The sequence below is a fragment of the Muntiacus reevesi genome, chromosome 21 (genome assembly GCF_963930625.1).
Source record: "Muntiacus reevesi chromosome 21, mMunRee1.1, whole genome shotgun sequence".
Classification (NCBI taxonomy): domain Eukaryota; kingdom Metazoa; phylum Chordata; class Mammalia; order Artiodactyla; family Cervidae; genus Muntiacus; species Muntiacus reevesi.
In genome coordinates this window covers 2971774-2992532 of record NC_089269.1, presented here as the reverse complement: position 1 = coordinate 2992532, position 20759 = coordinate 2971774, and the positions used below count along the sequence as shown (strand labels likewise).

The 20759-nt window shown below is 40.3% G+C and overlaps 1 protein-coding gene across 1 annotated transcript in view; it reads right to left on the bottom strand.

The window, feature by feature from the left end:
* MORC1 (MORC family CW-type zinc finger 1) overlaps positions 1–20759 on the bottom strand; it is a 151773-nt gene that overhangs the window by 37501 nt on the left and 93513 nt on the right. The window contains exons 20-22 of the mRNA XM_065913846.1: positions 10434–10490; positions 9285–9530; positions 4016–4117 (exon numbers count right to left, since the gene is read on the bottom strand). Of these exons, the coding sequence (XP_065769918.1) occupies positions 4016–4117; positions 9285–9530; positions 10434–10490 (405 nt within the window). The remainder of the gene's footprint in view (positions 1–4015; positions 4118–9284; positions 9531–10433; positions 10491–20759) is intronic.

The following is a 20759-nucleotide window of genomic DNA, read 5'->3' as shown; positions in this document are numbered from 1 at the left end:
CTAGCGAATGACTGTGTAATATACCGTAAACTAATGTCATGCTGTCAGTCAATAATTACTTCAATAAATATTAAAAAAGAGTGGACATAAAGCCTACTGTTGGGTACTAAAAAAAAAAAAGAGAGAGAGATGTTCTCCGTGTAATGTGAAAAAAAAAAAACCCACACACTGGAAGAACACAGGATGAGGGTCCCGGGTCAGGGCCCTTCCAACGTTACCGTTACAACTGGTAACATCATCCCAGTCATCCTGGGCAGGGAAGGGCACAGAAGGCTGTCTTAGCTGGAAACTCTTTAAATATTCAGGCTCACAGCTCACCAGCAGCGTAAAACTGTGCTGGCCAACTCACGCAGACTGGCTTAAAGGGAGAAAACACACGGCGGAAGTCAGAATGTGTCTTCCAAGTGGACTAAGGCTGGGTTTATCTCTCCAATGACTGAACGGCTGCTATGATAGTATACAACAGTCTTATGGGTTTGGATGAAGTGAAATCATTCCTGCGAGATAACGCTTTCTTTGGTGAGCTGAAGATATATTTTAGAGCCTATGACACCTGATGCTTTCAAACTGTGGTGCTGGAAAGTCCCATGGACAGCAAGGATCTCAAGACAGTTAATCCTAAAGGAAATCAACCCTGAATGGTCATCGGAAGGACTGATGCTGAAGCTCCAATACTTTTGCCACTTGATGTGAAGAGCTGACTCACTGGAAAAGACCCTGATGCTGGGAAAGATTGAAGACAGGAGGAGAAGGGGATGACAGGGTGAGATGGGTGAATGGCATCACTGACTCAGTGGACGTGAGTTTGAGCAAAGTCCAGGAGATGGTGAAGGACAGGGAAGCCTGGCGTGTGCAGTCCATGGGGTCACAAAGAGAAGGATATGACTTAGTGAGTGAACAACAGCATGACAGCTGAAAATAAGACCCTGGCTGCAGTAAGTTCACCAAAATAATAAAAACCGCCTAACTGTGGCAAGTGGTGGGTAGCCAACCACTCTTCCTTAAGTGATAACCCAATGCAGCCCTGCGTGCCCTCTTTCTTGAAATTTGACAGATGCACAGTCAGAATTAAAGCTCATGTGCACGCGCACACACACACACACACACACACACACACACACACACACACGCATCACAGTTAGAAGATAACTGGGGAGGAGCCCAGGGGTTAAGAACAATCTTTTTTAATTTCTAAGTTTAAGGAAGTACAGGCAGACAAACATGCAGAAGCAATTATTTCCTACTTGAATTGCTGCAACCACAGCCAAACAGAAAAATTAATGGGCATCTCTGGATAATGTATAGTATTTATTCAGATTAATCAGATACCATGAATTTGAAAACAGACTTCCTGCTAGGATCACAGGGACACAAATCAATCATACCTCACACATTCATGCAAGTAACACAAGAACTTGAGAAATACTACATAAAAAGACAACAATTTTAACATAAGTGTCATACTTAATTTGTGAAAAAGCACTTGATAAAAGCTGCACGCAGAGGACAGAGAAGTGACAAAGCAATGGCTACATGAAAAACACAAAAAGACTTCGAAGATTCTGCAAAGTGGGCGGGGACTAGTAATATGCCAAGGTACAGTTCTATCACCTTTGGCTTCAAAGAGGTACAGAGGCTGAGTTACTCACAACACTAGTTATACAGTCCTCTCTTCTTTCCGGCCTCTGATTAAATGTTGACCCTTTTCCTTTTGAAAATATGTTGGTGCTCACTTCCTTCACATCCTCCATTTAATTGTTCCTTACTGTCAATATGAAGGGTCTTTTTCTCTTTTCCCATTCACAAATCACTTCTAGAGCTTTTCAACATCCTTTCAGATTCCTTCTTAAAACAATTATAATTATGGAGGAAATGATATGATGTTTGGGAGAAAAGGGGGTGGCCGGGGAGGGAGAGGATACAGATGAAACAAAATCAATCACGAACTGATAACTGCTGGAATGGAACTAGGAAACGGGCACACAGGGGTTGGCTGTGCTGTTTGAAATGTTCCATCTTGGAACCTTTTTAAAATAAACCTCCATTATTGTTTTTTTCTATAATTAGTTGGAGGCTAACTACTTTACAATATTGTAGTGGTTTTTGTCATACACTGACATGAATCAGCCATGGATTTACACGTGTTCCCCAACCCGATCCCCTCCCACCTCCTTCTCCACCCCATCCCTCTGGGTCTTCCCAGTGCACCAGCCCTGAGCGCTTGTCTCATGCATCCAGCCTGAGCTGGTGATCTGTTTCACACTTGATAGTATACTTGTTTCAGTGCTGTTCTCTCTGAACTTCCCACCCTTGTCTTCTCCCACAGAGTCCAAAAGTCTGTTCTGTACATCTGTGTCTCTTTTTCTGTTTTGCATATAGGGTTATCGTTACCATCTTTCTAAATTCCATATATATGTGTTAGTATGCTGTAATGGTCTTTATCTTTCTGGCTTACTTCACTCTGTATAATGGTCTCCAGTTTCATCCATCTCATTAGAACTGATTCAAATGAATTCTTTTTAATGGCTGAGTAATATTCCATGGTGTATATGTACCACAGCTTCCTTATCCATTCGTCTGCTGATGGGCATATTGTTATATCATGTACCTTGTGACAATGTTTTTCCGCTGAAGGGCACATAAATTAGGCTAAACTCAGAAGACATTGTGCTTCTCATTGACTCATTTGTAATTGAAACTTAATCCATAATCCTCAATTGCATTTTGAGATAACTTACCTAAAGACTGAACCTAAAGACATGAAAAATGAGGCAGGCATTTGTCTAAATACTCTCACTTACATTATCATGTCGAAAAATTATCATCTAGGCAAAAATAGTTATTCTTATCTAGATTAAAGTTTAGTTATAAGCTTCTTGGAAATCAAGGTACAAAGAGAACTATAGTGAGTAATAAAATTCATATTCTGATAAAAGAAACTATCAAATAGACTTTTTTTCATGACATTAAATTCTAATATTCAAATGAACCCTTTTATTATTAATATAACACAAGGGGCGCTCTATAACATAACAAAGCCTTCAACATGGCTTCACAGATAAAGTGTTTCTCATAATCCTTGAGTCAGTTCTTCCCACACATGCATGCTTAGTTGCTCAATCATGTAGGACTCTGTGGCCCCGTGGACTGTGGCCCGCCAGGCTCCTCTGTCCATGGGACTGTCCCAGCAAGAATACTAGAGTGGGCTGCCATTTCCTCCTCCGGAGGCTCTTCCTGACTCAGGGATCAAACCTGCATCTCTCTGCACTGGCGGGTGGATTCTTTCCCACTGAGCCACCTGGGAAGCCCTCTTCCTACACACCACAGACTTTCACCCTGGGGTCAGTGAGGAAAACCACCTCTGCTGGGGTCCATGGTGGAACAGTATGAACATGCGGGTCTTTGAGACTGACCACCAAGTTAGAAGCAGGGACACACAATCTGTAGAGAAGCAAATGGGAAGCGTGTCCAGATTTCTTGGAGAGACTTCTCTCTGAAGGGTTTTTGGAAGTGTCCTAATTTAAGTCAGTTTAGAATTATACTTTCTAGTAAGAATCCACACTATGAATTACAGAAAGGTTCATATGCTTTGGATTTGGGCGTGTAGGTAGGTTTTGAGATGAACTTCAAGTTTATACACACACATACAGTTTATATATATATAATGTTATACACATATATGCATTAACATAATAGAATGGGGTCACAATGAGTTGAACACAAATGGGCAACTGAACAACAACATTAAAGCTTCCTCACGCTGACAACTAAAATGAAAAACACTCCAGATTAATGGTCAGGAGGCATAAGTCCCAACTGTATTTTTACGAATTCATGTAGCTTTGGGCAAGTAACAAAGTTTTCTGAGTCCTGTTTCTTCACCTAAAAGCAAGGTGATTCAGTTAAAGGTTTCTGTTACTTTGGGCACAAGTGTGAAATACCTCTTGGATTCCTCTAATCTTTACAAATGTGAATAAATTTCAAGGTATCATTTCGTCAGCAAAGTTTGTCTCACCTGGATTATATCTGAATTGCTGTTGCTGGTTTCAACTTCAACTGAAGTCTTACATTCCCACATAATGTTTTGACTCCTCTTTCTCTTCATCTCCCAAGAGGCCTGTAGCAAGGTATTAACAAAAAATATACAAGGATTAGTGGCAATCAATGGTACACATTAAGCCACTGTCACTCTTTCCTTCCTTCAGCCTCTATTAAGTGCTGGCTTCTGTAGGATAAACAGAGGGAATTCAACAAAATAACATCATAATGCAAGTTAAGTGTGAAATGAGTGGTATAGATTATGGCACTCAACAGGGAAACAAAGGGCTTGTAGTATTTTGCAAAGAGTCTGCACAAATTACTGTCTATATACTGAATATATAATGTTTCATATGGAGATATATATATGTGTATAGACATTGCTCTTAGAATTTATGTAGATGTTGCTGGGAGGAATATGATATATATTCATTTAAAAGTATGGATATATATATGTGTGTATAGACATTGTTCTTAGAGTTTATGTAGATGTTGCTGGGAGGAATATGATATATATTCATTTAATAGTATCTATGATGCCTTTCTTTTACTATGTCATCCTTAATCAGTAGATATTGCATATGCCTAGTATGTGAGATATCTGCAGTCATTTAAAAATTTTTTTGACAGTTTCAATGTACATTTTATAAAATACTGGCTATATTCCCAATGTTGTACAATATATCCTTGTGGCTCATTTTATATATAATAGCTTGTATCTCTTAATTCCCTACACTTACATTGCCCCCTGCCCTTTCCTCACTGACAATGACTAGCTTGTTCTTTATCTCCCTGTAACTGCTTCTTTATCCTTATAGTCACTAGTATGTTGTATTTCTTGGTTCCATATACAAGTGATATCATATAGTGTTTGCTGCAGATGGCAAGTTTTCCCTCTTTTTATGCTGAGCAATACTCCATTGTACATACAAGCCGCCTCGTTAGCCACTCATCTGCTGACGGACACTAAGGCTGCTTCCACACCTTGGCTATCATAGATAAATGCTGCTGTGAACTGCTATGAACACTGGGGCGCTTGGATCTTTTTAAACTAGAGTTGGGTGTTTTTGGATATAAACCCAGGAGTGGGACTGCTGGGTCATGGGGTACTTCTTTTGTTTTTTCAGTGTCTGCAATCAATTTCATTTTAATATAATCTAAACACATACCATTTAGAAAATACCAAGAAAAATTTCTGTACAAGAGTTGATACTATTGCGTTTGGACAAAGCTGGCAAGTTTCTGCTATGAGCATAGCCCAGGAGGCACGACCAAGGAAACCTAATATCCTGGAGTAGATGTTATGACATTTGGTCCACAGTGATGGCTCTCAGGGTTAACCTGAAGTTGTCAATGTTTGGTACTAGATGTAAAATTTCACTGGTTACCCTGCAATCATTAAGCCTTCTTAGACATATCTAAATTTTAAAGCAGACTTTCATCTAGAAGTCCAAGTCTTTTAGAATAGTCATTAGTGCTAACCTTGCAAACCAAATATCAATCTCTATCCTATTAAAACACTATTGTTTGAGAAACCTCCATACTATTTTCCTCAGTGACTGCACCAATTTACATTCCCACCAATAGTGTATGAGGATCCTCTTTTCTCCCCAACATTTATCTGTGTTCTTCTTAATGACAGCCATTCTGACAGATGTAAGGTGATATCTCAAAGGTTCTAATTTGTGTTTCCCTGATGATTAGTGATGCTGAGCATCCTCTCATGTGCCTTGTTGGCCTTCTCTATGTCTTCTTTGGAGAAATGCATATTTAGATCTTCTGCCCATTTTTTGACTAGGTAGTTTTCTATACACACACACACACACACACACACAGAGTTCTATATATATAGCTGTATTAAGTTGCTTGTATATTTTGGAGCTTCATCCCTTGTGGTTACATCATTTGCAAACATTTTATCCCATTCCGTAAGTTGTTTTTTCATTTGGTCTGTGGCTCCCTTTGCTTTGCAAAAGCTTTTAAGTTTAATTAGGTTCCATTTGTTTGTTTTTGCTTTTGTTTTCCATTACTCTAGGGGACAGATAAAAAAAAAAAAATCTTGCTGCGATTTATGTCAAAGAGTGTTCTGCCTATGTTTTCCTCTAGGAGTTGTATAGTATCCAGTCTTACATTTAGGCCTTTAATCCCTTTTGAGTTCAATTTATCAATTACAAGGAAAATACTGCCAAAAAAAAAAAAAAAGCCCACATGGAGGCTAAACAATACGCTACTAAACAACTAGTGGATCACTGAAGAGATTAAAAATACCTAAAAATAAACTAAAACAAAAACAAATTTTTCCAAAACAGAATATGCAGTTCTAGGAGGGAAGTTTATAGTGATACAAGCTTACCCCAAGAAACAAGAAAAATCTCAAATAACCTAAAAATTCTTCCCAAGAGTTGACGTACCACATGTCTTCATTTCTTCCCCTTCCACTTGCTAATCAATCCACTGTAACCTGGTTTCTCTTCTCTCCAACTCAATAACAATGAAATTCTTCCCGTGATCATTCCTATTACCACTAAGTCATTAAGTTAGTGGACTTTTTTGGCCTTTGGCCTGGTTGAGTTGACCTCTCAACAGAATTCAGCCTCTCTGATCATCTACACCCAATATCTCAGCAAACGGGTCAGTGTTCTCTCCTCAAGCCAAATACATAGGAACAAACACATCCACTTCTCTCCCCGCCACATGATGACCTCACCCACACCACCATTATTTCCCCCCAAGGCCACTGCAATAGCCTTTTAACTGCTCTGCCCACATTCATTCTGAGAATGAATTTGCTGAGAATCCATTCTTCATACTAACCCAAAGGAACCTTTTGTAAAGGAAATTTTGATCATACCGCTTCCCTGCTTAAACTCCTTCAGTGTTTTTCTGTTGCTTTCAGGATAAATACAAAATCCCTTATTGAAGTATCAGCTTGCATGGTCTGATCACTCCCTGCCCATCTCACACCACGGCCCCATTTCCCTCGCTGCCCCCCACAGCTCAGCTGTCTTCCCCGTGTCAGTCGCTCAGTCATGTCCCACTCTTTGGAACCCCACGGTCTGCAGCCCGCCAGACTCCTCTGTCCATGGAATTCTCCAGGCAAGAATACTGGAGTGGGTTGCCATTCCCTTCTCCAGGGAGCTGTCTTCTTAAGGAACTTTGCATTCCATGTTCCCTCAGTGGCAAACAACGTTTGCACTGATTGGAAATGATCTTCCTCTCCATTTAGCCACTTAATTGGAATTCAATCCTAAAAGTTATGTCATCACTTTTTCAAGGAAGACTTGCCTGTCCTCCCAGGGTCAACTCTCCTATTACAAGGACTCACACTGCTATGTCATAAACACTGCCTCAGCGTCAGCTCACATTTATCTGTATAATCACTGGACTGTCTGTCTCTATCACCAGACTGTAAGTTCAGTGGGGACTTGGGAACATAGGTGGTTTTGCTCACAGCTGAATCCCCTGTAGCCTGAAAGGCACTAACTGATGATTTTACACATATATACGTATACATATATTCACATATACACATGTGAATCTCCATGTTTAAGTTCTAAAAATGTGCTATTCTAACACAACTTTGTGATCACTTGTATGTTGTCTTTGGAGCATGCAACCTACCCATAAAATAAGTCTACAAATCCCAAATCTTGAAATTCCACAGTTAATGAATAGAAATCAGTAGTTAAAGGAGATATAGTTATAAAGTGATAACAACTGCTTTTTATAAGCATGCACAAGTTGAGTATCTGCTGAATAGATGAATTTTTACATTCAAATATGATGCATAATTCAAACTAAAATTCTGAAGAAGGTAGACAGATCCAGTTTGGTCTCAAGAAGAGACTTAGGGCCAAAACTTCAAAATTATAAGGAACCATATTTCAAATAATCTAAGAGAATGAGCTACCCAAAAACAAAGTAAGAAAAGGCTGCGTTAGGAGGTAATGAGCCTATATCACTAAAGATTTTCAAGAATCCACATACCATTTTCCAAAGATATTACAAAGGAATGTGTGAGATATTTCTGTAATGTAACTATTATTCAGAATAATTCTTTTTTAAAGAACCATGCCTGAAATCTTGTCTTCTACCATGCTTAAAACAATATCTTACACAGGACAGAAGCTCAGTGGATATTTGCCAATGGAATTGGTTCCTTACTTTCAGAGATGATGGCAACTCATTTGAATATTTTCCATGTAGCCCATAGTCACCTTTTCAGAGTAAAGTTAATTTTTAGAAACAGTAAAAAGACATTAGTAATCAAGTTTTGTCAACACGGCAGATAAACTAAGCATAAATTTTGGCTTATACAAGATTTTTTAAAGGCAGTAAGATAACGAAGTGAAGTGAAAGGAACGTGTCAGCTGCTCAGTGCTGGTCAGCTCTTTGCGCTCCCGTGGACTGCAGCCCTTTGGGACCCCGTGGACTGGAGCCTGCTAGGCTTCTCTGTCCATGGGATTCTCCAGGCAAGAATACTGGAGTGTGTAGCCTTTCCCTTCTCCAGGGGATCTTCCCAACCCAGGGATCGAACCTGGGTTCCCATGTGACAGGCAGATTCTTTACCGTCTGAGCCGCCAGGGAAGCCAGTGAGATAATACCTGTGGTCGTTGAATATTTAATCAGGGAACAGGGTAAATGCCCACTCAGTTTTAAGTGTTGTTATTATTATACATTGACGCTAAGGGCAGATACTCAAAGAGGAATTAAATAAGCATCAACACTGTAAGAATGAAAGTGCAATGTTTTTTTAAACAAAGAAACAAACCCATTTAGATAGATGGAAATCCTAGGGTGCACATTCATTATAATCAAGCTCAGCGCTTAGTTACATTATCTACATCGCATGTTATTTTTCCAGAACTTGGACTACAGGGATAACTCCCTATGTAAAATTTGACCAAGCATTTTTGCTATAAAGCATTGAAGGCAAAATTCTCAAGATTACAGGTTTATCCTACGCGGATATTTCCCTCTTAAATACAGAATAAAATCTTTATCCCACAGAGGTGCTCTTTAGGAGCCCCTCCGTGCTGACATTAGCAATCTGACTTTTCCTCCTAAAGAGACAATGCAGGAAAAAATAGAAACTGGGGCCTCGTCCAGGGAGCTCGGATTACAACGTGTGCGCTGTAATTAGGGTGCTTTAAATGCGGGACATGAAGCACAACCTTTAAAAATGCTATTTCTGGGAAAGTGAATTACTACACATTTTTGTGAAAAAGTAACAAAAAGAAAGTCACCTGGTCTCTGCTAGCTGGTTTGACACTTTCCAGTGGAACTGCTGGATTCCTCTCCTGTTGAGGTTTCACGTTCTTCTGACTGGACTTTTTCATAATTTTAGTCTCTGAAATATACTCTACGTCGGAGTCCAATCCCTCTGTGTTTCTCTTCCAGCCGCTGTGGTTGACCAGAAGCTCAAAGGATGAACGAGACTCATGCTTCAAGTCATCACCGGAAGGTCTGGTTGTCTGAATTTTCTTATTTCCCTTAAATAACAAGGAACATGCTTTTAATTTTGGGTAGCTGGCTTATTTATAATTAATTACCATTCGCTTATAATCTTATGACATTAGATGATATTTACTACTAACAACAGTTTTAAAAATCAGAAGCTTAGAAAATAAACTTTGGCAGAGGTATACTGCTATAATGGCTGATTCAGAATTTGATTCAGCAGAGCTGGGCTGAGTCAAGAATTCTAATCTTGAAGATGCAAAAGACTCCAAGCTGGTAATACACTGTGCTTCCTGACTTACTCCTGAGCAGACATGTAGGTCAGCTATCTATTAACTTAAGATTTGGGTGAGGTTTACAATCTCCCCATTTGCCTGTTAAGAAATCTGAATAACCAAAGTTGTAAAGAGTTTTCCATAATTTTTTTGTGTGTGATTGACATAACTCTGAAGGTTCAAAAATTTTTAATTTTAGATAATAACAGACATTTGAGGAATAAAATGTAATATGACATTTAGCAAATATAAGAAACAATGTAGGATTTACATACAGAACATATTTCTAGGTAAATATACGCCCACAGACTCACATGCACACTCTCTCTCTGATTTTATATGCATAATTTTATATAGCATATATATTATAAATAATATATTGGAAAGACGTAACTATAAATACATTAAGATATCTAAAACGGTCATCATCTCCACGCAGTAAGACAATGGGTGGTATACATTTTCTTATTTATACTTTATTTTCTGAGTTTTTCCTAATCAACATGTATTGTTATAATAAAAAATGATGATGGTGAAAAAATATGTATGAGTGCTTCACTTTCTGAACGTATTAAACCATGATGACATTTGGCCCTTGGTAAGTCTTATCATTCATATGGGAAATGTCACAAATGACTCAATCCCGCTTTAATTACTCACCTTAGATGTTGAAGTTTGGCAGGGGCTAGTGACCCTATTCGCTGGTATAAACAAAGGCTATTATGGAAAAAAATCATTAGACAAATGTAAGTAAAAACAACTTTTAATTGGCATATAATAATTCAATGTTCTTTTTTTAAAGAAGCTCACATGCTCTTGCCAATCGTTAAGGAGTCCCGTTCAGTTTAGACATACAGCAACGGTATATGATTGGTAGTGGCCGAACAGTACAAGATAATCCAACGAAGCATTACACGCAATACAAGCAAAATTACAAGCAAAACATCTTAGGAGCAATACAAGGGTGCCGTGGTATCAGAGGTTGTCTCCACAGCCCTCATCTGCCCTCTCTGGAGACCCTTTTTCTCCACATTTTTCTCCAGCATCTGGAACAAAGCTTGACCTTTAGCAACAGCCCTGCACAGGTCAGGGCCCTGGGTCTGAGCCTCAAGGGACTGCTGAGGGTGCACGGCCCTTACCTGTGTCCCTAGTAACTGACATCCATATTTGCACGGTGTTATATTCATATCTTACTGGGATATTCTTTTCTTGTTTGTAGACAGTTAGCTGCTATCATAGTATCTTAAACACATCATTATAAGAGTTTGGTTTTCCTGGACTATCTATTTGCCAGAATTTTCTATAGGAAGGGTAGGTGGAGGATAAGAGTCTACGCGAGTTTTTCTCTTTTTTTGCTTATGCAAAATATCTTTTCTCATCTCTCCCCAAGAAATTCCTTTCCTCATCTTCTGCAAACATGGTTTTTTGAGTACTCCCATGTGCAATCCACTTCTGTGAACCAAAGCAGGTCCAGTAAGGTTCCTGTTACCTCCCAGCTATTGCAGATAAAGGCTATAGATTTTCCATCTCCAGATGAACCCTTCTTTAGTAAGTGTATTTGTGCTGATTCTTTAGAAGTGCTATTGCTGGGCTCTCTCTTCCATTTCTCTCCTTTTCCTCCTGTGGGATTCTTGCGTTATCTTGACTGCCTTGGGCAGCCCTGGGGTATGCTGGTATGTATTTCCTAGCTCGACTGAAACTGGAGTTTGCATTTTTGTTCTCTGTTTTCCTGTTGCTCTTACAAGACTCTCAGGAAAAGAACAGGAAGATGCTGCATCTATATAGCCATGTTTATAGCAGAAATCGTGGTATGTATCACATTGTCTCATCGTCATGGTAACACTCGCATCTCTCTCTGAAAGTCATTTTTTATCTGTAGTACCCAACACAGTGTTTGGCACTTTATAGGTGCTCAATAAAATGTTGGTGATTAACAGGATAAACAGATGTTCCCAGAGACTACTGCTCATTTCTTTCTCTGTTGAAACACCGCCACAGTTCTATTCTGCACTCATAATGTGACTACTTCTTCATTACCTGTCAGATGTTATCACATATTTGAGATGCTTTATATTAAATGTCAGTGTCTTGTTCCTGATATAGAGAAATGGACTGAGTGTAGCCTAGTAACAATGTATGATACACTTACATCATTTGGGTTTGTATCATTTTTGGTGCTAGCTTAAAAGATAATTATTTTTCGATAAAAAGCTTTATGACAGTGAGCTTTTGACCTGAACGACTAATCACATCACTGAAGTTGTAATAAAATTTTTTAATTCCATTCATTTTCCTCTTTTTATTCATTCATTTCAGAGTTGTGTTTCAACAAAAGAACTTCAGACATCACAGAGAAACACAGCAAAAATGTCTCAACTACATTTTGAGTAGAAAAATACCACTAGGGGTGGCACATCTTTGCATTTTTTGTAAAACAGAAATCTAGGTAACATAGCTAATCCACTTCAAATTCTGTCTCAGTTACTTAATGAACAGTTGTTTACTAGTGGTGATATCTTTATCATCATCATCAGCTCTTCAGATTTCAGACACTCATCATCACCTTAGAAAGCTTGCTAATATTGGTATTTATTTTTACATGATACTCATAAACTCTCCCAGCAAGACTGTTATATTTCTTTCCATGTTTGGAAAGTCCTGAAAACCACAGACTCAATAGCAAAAGCTGCAGAACATGAAGCATCTCTGCCAGCAGGAAAACCAAAGGATCCTTAAGCCAGGAATAAAGGAGAAAAAGGCTGTGGTGCATAAAATCATGTGGAGAGCTGGACGGAAAAGCAGATTCCAAGGCTTCTGTCCCGGAGACTCTTGTTGAGTCAGTCTGCTGTAGATCTCAGGAATCTGAATTTTTACAAACATGTGAAATTCTTATACAAATGACTTGATCATCATAGACTCACGGCCCTGGAAGGCAGAGGATTCTATCTTTTAATTTTAGATTCATGCTTAGTGGGACTGTAGAGACAGTATTTTTATGTTTCTGTACCATGAAGGCTTTCTGATCAAATTTTACCAAAACCTGAGACCTAGCCTAGAAGAACAAACTTTAGATTTTAATTTATGACTGATTATTAGTGAAAGAGTATATGAAGAGATTTATCCCTCCAGAGGTATGTATTTACATGTTAAGGAAGGAGATCTGAGGAACAGAAGAATAGCTAAAGAAGCTAATCTTATCTTTCCCCTAAGAGATTTATTGATATTCCAAAGGGTAACAGTAAGAATCCAGGATCCTTCTCAAAGCAAAGAGGTGTGTGTGTGTCTGACAGGCAGTAAGGTGGAGTTAGGGAGGAGGCTGTCCCTCTCCTATAGAAATAACCAGATTCACTTTTTTTTCAACTTCCTCGCTGATGGTACAAACTCCAGTATATATAGGATAACATATGATCTGCCTCATCTCATCTATTGCCCCAGGGGTACAAATTAGGGCAAAAAGGAATCAGAGTAATTATTTGCTATAATTAAATAATAGATCTGCTCTGCTCCAGAAAGCTCATGTTTGTATTCAGAATAAAATAAATATATATAGGCGTTTCAAACTTAACACCCTGTAAATGAAGATGGGCAACTAATACTCAAAGGCTCTAAAACTGGACAAAAGTGAAACTAAAAAGTAAAGTATCAGTTGCTCAGCTGTGTCCGACTCTGCGACCCCATGGACTGTAGCCCGCCAGGCTCCTCTGTGCATGGGATTCTCCAGGCAAGAATACTGGAGTGGGTTGCCATGCCTTCCTCCAGGGGATCTTCCTGACCCAGGGATTGAACCCAGGTCTCCTGCATTGCAAGCAGATAAAACTGAATGGGTCTTCACAAATATTTAGCTTAATCCCATTTTTACTGGGCTGAAGGGGGAGGAATGGGCTAGGATCAAGGACCAGTGACATCAAACAGACCTGAGGTCACTCAGCTTATAAACGACTCTTCCATAAAAAAGAATCAACTCCTCCCATCTGTGACAACATGGATAGACCTACAGGGTATAAAGCAAGTGAAATAAGTCAGACGGAGAAAGACAAGTATCACATGATCTCACTTACATGTGGAATTTTAAGAGAAAAAAAAAAAGAACAAACAAAGCAGTTAAGAAACAGACTCACAGATATAAGTTAGTGGCTGTCAGAGGATAAAATGGTGAGGAAATGGGCAAAATAGATGAAAGGTATTAGGAGGCACAAACTTCCAATTATAAAATAAATAAGTCAAGAGGATGCAAGGTACAGCCTAAGAGATGTCGTCAGTAACATTCTAATAACTCTGTGTGGTGGCAGAGGGTAGCTAAACACCGTGGTGATCATTTTGTAACATATAAAAATATTGAATCATTATGGCATACACTTGAAACTACTATAGCACTGTATATCAACTAAAATTCAAGAGAAAAGAAAAGAACGTGGACAAGCAAATCAAGCTAAGGAGTTGAACAGCTACTGTTGGACATCTACTTTGCCCAACACTGAGCCAGATGCAATGATGGGAGATGCCTGGGAAAGTGGACTCATGATACCTGCCCTCAAGGAACTTCCACACTAGCTCCTCATGAGCAACAGTAGCTCATTTGCTACAGTGTGAACACAGGGCCCACAGATGTGACTGTATCACGCATTATCCCTTTTGGAATGACAGGCATCACCACGGAGAAATTAGACCTTTGTCACAAAAGAGTAATAAAATAAAACATTTCAGTTACAGTGAGCAGCGTCAGCCTCTTGTTAGAGTGTCACAACAGCTTAGGTGTCATAAATTTTAGATCATGGAAGTTTATGTATGGAGACTGAAAAGCTTGATAAACACAAAGACTTTCTAAGGCATCTAGTTCCACAGGATACAGATTAGAAATCTCAGCATCGTACACAAGAATGACACGTTAAAAAGATTGCATTCTAAGTGGGAAAATGTGCTCACATTCTTCATTATAAAGGTGTGATCAGATATGCCATTTCATTTTGAAAAACACAGCTGAAAGTTCAGCGAGCCTTCTCTGCCGTCCATTTACTGCTAAAATGTACGGGTACTGTGGGAACTGTCAGACCACACGGCCTCAGGTTTTTGTCCACGCAAGCACCAGAAAAGAACAGAATGCTACTGAGCTTTCTCAACAGGCATGGACTTTTACCAAGGCTCTTCCTGTGATGCAGACTATGACTGTGACAAATGAAATGCAAATAGGGTCTCTATACTCCCACCCAAATGCAACACTTCATTTGACCAAGTGTGAGAACATGATGGTGTCCAAGAACAGGTGCAGACAGTTTCAAGTCTAACCTACATAGCTTCAACCAATCTAATGAAAAATAGTCACCTTCGTATCTAATTGTGAGGAATTCTGCATAAACCAAATTGTTCCTTCAACCCTTCACTCATTTGGTGAACATCTACTATGTAAAAGGTCCAGGTCTAATAAGTGTTATTAGGAACACAAAGATGAATAAAAATGTTCCCTTAATTCAAAAATCTTACAGTCAAACATAGGAGACAGCTCAGATATATGACTGACTATAACACCAGGAAGAAAGTGAAACGTGGGGGCCTCCGTGGTGGTCCAGTGGTTGAGAATCCATCCTCCAAGGCAGGGGATGCAGGTGTGACCCCTGGTCGGGGAACTAAGATCCCACGTGATGGGGGGCAAGTAAGCCAGAGAGCCACAATTAGAGAGAGACCCACATGCCACAAATAAGACACGGCCTACTCAAATAGAGAAACAGAGTCTTAAAAAGTGAAATATGCCCTGAAGGAAGACACACATGAAGGGCAAGGGGAAGTGGAAGAAGGAGGTATTTTCACAAGCAGGGAAATGAGAGGACCTCATACAGCAATGCCGTGAAGTCTGGAACCTGAAGGACTAGGGAAGGGCAGGAACAAAGGCACGCAGACAACTCACTCAGCATCATGGAAGCAGAAGACGCAGAGGAACCTGGGGACCTGGGGGAGCTCAGAGGAACCTGCGGGAGCTCGGGTGCTCTTCCCGCAGAAGAGGAGAAACTTACGCCAATGGACTAGTGTCAGATCAGAGACAGCCTGGACTGTGACTCCAGATGGGAAATTAACGTTAATCAGAGAAGGTTAACCCAGAAGGACCCAGAGAATAAGGCAGCACAGCACGTCTGCACAAATGAACTGATCATATAAATACACTATACTACCCACTGACTTTGAAGAAAGTGGAAGTATGGGTCAGCCAGTCAGGCCCGCCTATGTGCGACCCTAGGGACTGTACTCGCAGGCTCCTCTGGCCACGGAATTCTCCAGGGAATTCTCCAGGGGTTGTAAATGGATCCTCCAGTGGCATGGATTGCCACTCCCTTCTCCAGGGAATCATCCCAATGGTACAAATGCGTAAACACAGGGTAGGCTTCATTCAAGGAAGCAAGTTATCATTTGCCTTATAATGATTTGAAGGCATTAAGTGGATTTAAAGTGGTACCAAAAATCCCTGAATGAAATGGACCTAAAGCAATACTCCCCGTGTGTGGTTGTGACACAGGTGTCCTGCTGAACAACAGAAAGCAGAAAAGACTGTAAATTGTGACGTTAAAACCGAGCAAAGGGCAAAATTGAGTACTGCCAAGTCCTCAAATGCAGAGGACTTGATTCTGTGACTCTGTCTTACGGTTTTAAAATTCCTGTCTAGGTTTACTGAAAAACAGAACGACAATTATCCAGCTGAGGGGCCAGTCAGTAATTGAACAATCAACAGTGACGATGAAAATGAAAATGCTTCATTACTTGGCCAGCAGGTGTCACTTGTCACTCGGTATAGCAAACAGCAGGTGATGAGGAATGAGGGGAAACGCAGTGAGGAACGCTCATTCATCTATTCAGAGAGGAGAGGGAGCAGAATGGGCTGCTTCGGAAGCACAATTTATAAAGTGGCTCTTGGCTTGCTGACACAACACATCAATTACATCTTGGATTTCAGCCCTCCCACTAGGTTTATGAACTTATACATTTCTCTTAACAATATGATTTGCATTACATCAGCTTGTTGCCTTTGTAAACGTTTTCATATCCTTTTTGACTGTATTTATCACATGAGATTGTGAGCAGATGGTGTTGGATTTAGGCAAAAAGGAAACCAAAGTTAACTTCACCATTTAAAGATGTATGACTGATTCAACTTACTGAACTGCTCTGAGATTCACTCTCCTTCTGATGTTATAATTGTTATACCTGTAATGTGAGGATTAAATACGATACCACCTGTGGAAATGATAGTAGCTTTGAACCAACGTGTTTAGTTTTCTCCTAGAGGACAAGATCTAACCACTGAGGTACCTCTTCTACCAGCAGTTTTCTGACCCACTGTGAATCTTCTCTCACTAGGGCAGCCCGCAGTGGGGTATCTAGAATCTAGACTTTGTCACTCTGCATACCAGCAGTATGTATAAACGGTGGAGAAGACACCTCGGCTGCTGATTCCTGATACTAGTACCATCAGCCACCCTTCCTACCATTATTCCATCCTCCCTGGCTGTCAGTGACACAAAACCAAGACCCACAGAATCTAAGATCCTGAAAGGCTTCTGATTTACCAAGTCAACTCTTAGCTTTCCAGATCAGGAGGCCTTCTGCCATTAAAATGGAAATGCAAGAGAGTAAGAGATGAGGCATGCAGATTTGGGCCACTTTTATGTCTGCTCCCCAGATTTAATCAATGAGTACGTGAACACTGGTATTCAGAGGCAGGAAGAGAGAACAGGAGGCGGGCAAACCATAATTTCATGGCAGGCAACTCATTATTTCCTGATATCGAGAGAATGGGCGCTGCTGACAGATACGGTGGAGTGATGGCAATACACTAGGCATTACTTGATCTTCCAGTGGAGTCTATCCCACACCTGAATCGTGTGTGCGGAACCTGAATGGCACCAAGGCCCTGTTTTTCTGACTTTTCCACCCTTCCTATGTCACGGTCTAACAGCACTTCTTCTAAAAAGCAGTCAGAAACAAAGTAAATTCTCACTGAATATCAGATGGTTTTGAGTCTTTTTTTCTGGCATCAGGCAGCTATCACCAAATTAGCCTTTGAATACTTTCATAAGTAATTTTTGTGAAAGGGGAACTGAGCTCACCTTTCAGAGGTCGTCTATTCAGTAATTACCGTATCTTATAATGACTTATACAGTTTTTAAAAGACAAGTATGTCAGAGAAATGCTGAATTTATTTTTAAAAATACGTAAGCTTAGCATGTAACTTAAAAGACGGGTTCCATGAAGGAAAAAGCCCGTGCTCATCTCCAAGTCTATGTTCATAATGTTCTGCTCACCTAGAATGCCCTGTTCTTTCCCTTCATTTACCCTAAATGGACTTTAAGATACAAGCTATGTCACTTCCTCTATGAAACTTTTTTGAACGAAGCCGCCCTATCTCCTTGTAATAAACTTCTGCTTTAGTTTCAGCCATGGTAAAGAATCTGCCTGCAATTCGGGAGACCTGGGTTCCATCCCTGGGTTGGGACGATCCCCTGGAGAAGGGCATGGCAACCCACTCCAGTGTTCTTGTCTGGAGAGTCCCCGTGGACAGAGGAGCCTGGCGGGCGACAGCCCACGGGGTCACAGAGTCGGACAGAACTGAGTGACTGAGCGTAGCACAGCACGCGATCAGACAAGTGCTGAGCTAGGACTGCTCTACAGAGGTTGTTAGTCTTTAAGCAGCTGCCAGACTTGGTCCTCGGAGGGACTGCATTTATCCCAGGTCATGTTTTATGTCATGATTCGACAACTCTCTGTTGAAAACCACGAGATGCCAGGCAGTGTGTCTGGTAACAGAGACAGTGAAGAAAACCAAAACTATCCTTGCAGTCACGGGGCTTACACTCTGGTGTTAGAGTTACTCTAGTCCCGCATGCCAAGCACAGGGCAGATCCAGGGGCAAGGAGGTGTTTAATGACCACCTCAAAATCATGCCAGCAACAGAGGGATGGGTAAAGAAGATGTGGTACATACATACAAATAATATTATTCAGCCATAAAAAATAAAGAAATAACGACATTGGCAGCAACATGGATGGGCCTAGAGACCGTCATACTGACTGAAGTCAGCCAGACAGAAAAGGGCAAATATATATGACTTTGCTTATGCGTGGAATCTGAAAAACAAGGTGTAAATGTTATTGACAAACCAGAAGGAGCGCCACGGATACAGCAAACAAACGTAGGGTTACTAGAGGATACGGGGCAGGGAGGGTAAACTGCACGGCTGGGGCTGACGTATACACCCGACTACACACGAGACAGACACCCAATGAGAGTCTACGGAACAGCACAGGAAGCTCTGCTCACCACCCTGGATGTCCTATGTGGAAGCAGATCTTACAGAGAGCGGACGCGTGGGTACTTCGATCGTTCACTTTGCTGTGCAGTAGAAACTAACACAATATTCCAATTCAACTAGACTCCGATGAAAAAATTAACTGCTGCCCATGGTTAGGTGGACCCTAACCAAGCTTCTCCTTGATTACCACAAAAACCGGGTCAGTTAAAGACCCCGAACCCTAGAAGCGTGTTAAAGACGTGAGGACCGTTTTCACAAAAGCAGGTGAGGGGAAGGTGGTGAGGAGTCTTCACATCCTTTGAAATGTTTGGAGTAGGCTTCTGTTTAGGTACTGATAAACTTTTTTTTGTATCTGAAACAGACTGAATCTATAAACCTGGCTAAATTTTTTATGAAAAACACCAACTACCAAGAGGAATAAGTAGAATGGATGGCTCAAGTCTGTTATTCCATCAGCCCCCATCAAAATCTCTACCTTGATGATGAATAAAACATTCAATCCTAAAAAGAAAAAGGTAATTAAGACTTCATGACTGACACTCACTATCCAAGGGTCAGTGCTGACCTCTATAGGAAAAAATATCCAGAGACTGCAATAAAATAAAACCAGTTCAAGATGTGCTGAATGCCCTCACAAAAACACAAGGGGTGGTAAGCAAAATAAGAAGTAAAATGAATAAAGATATTTAACAATGAAAAGCTCTTCCACATAATTGCTTATTAAAATAACAACCGGTGATGATATCTTTATGTCTGACCTGTTATAAAACCCAAAAGCAGACACTCTTAAGATATGTAAAAAGTTGAGCAACTTTGAGAATTGAAGACTGGTTAGGTGAATATGCTTCCAAATGACTTTCACTCTCTTCCCCAAAGAAACTCTGAGACCTCAGGCTAAAAGGGGAGAGTCAGCGTTTGACTGTGACCCCAGGTGGAGGCTGACCTGCATGGCAGATCCCCAGCAAAATGAGACAGGTAAGAAGATGAAGCTGGGGTAGAAAAGAAAGTTTATTTTCCATGAACCCAGGAATACACATAATCATCAGGTAGTAAGACTGAGTGCCTTAACTCCCAATTCAGGAAGGGAATTTTCTACTCAAATGAGCATTTTATTTCCTGACATCCACACAGGAGTCAACACATTTGGACATACGCTGCTGACCTCCTCAATTTCTATTTGAGGAACTTGACAGGCAACACAATTAAAAAATGCTGAATTTGGGTGCTAAATCTATACAAAGGGATGCAATTACTTTACTAGTTAAGAGATTAAAACAGTAATTCTGCAGGCCACCTTTTTTTTCACTTGCAATTGTCATGGTTATCTACATTTACTGATACTGTTTTATTTATTGAATTTTCTTAACAATTAAATAAGAATTTAAATTTCTGTATTAATGGCTAATATTTTTTAAAAGAATAACTCTTTACCTCAAACATCTACCCTCAGGGAAGAAGCCTAATGAGATAAAAAGAGCATCTTTGTAGTCATATACATCTGGGTCCCAAACCTGACTCTGTGACCTTTGACATACTGGCCGACCTCTACAAGGCTGCACGCACACCCTAGAACGGAAATATATCCCCCTATTTCTCACAGACTGCTGTGGAGATGGACTTAGATGATCACATATAGAAATACAGTATTATCTGGATCCCTGGATCCCTGTGATCACCTCTAAACAGTCCTTAGA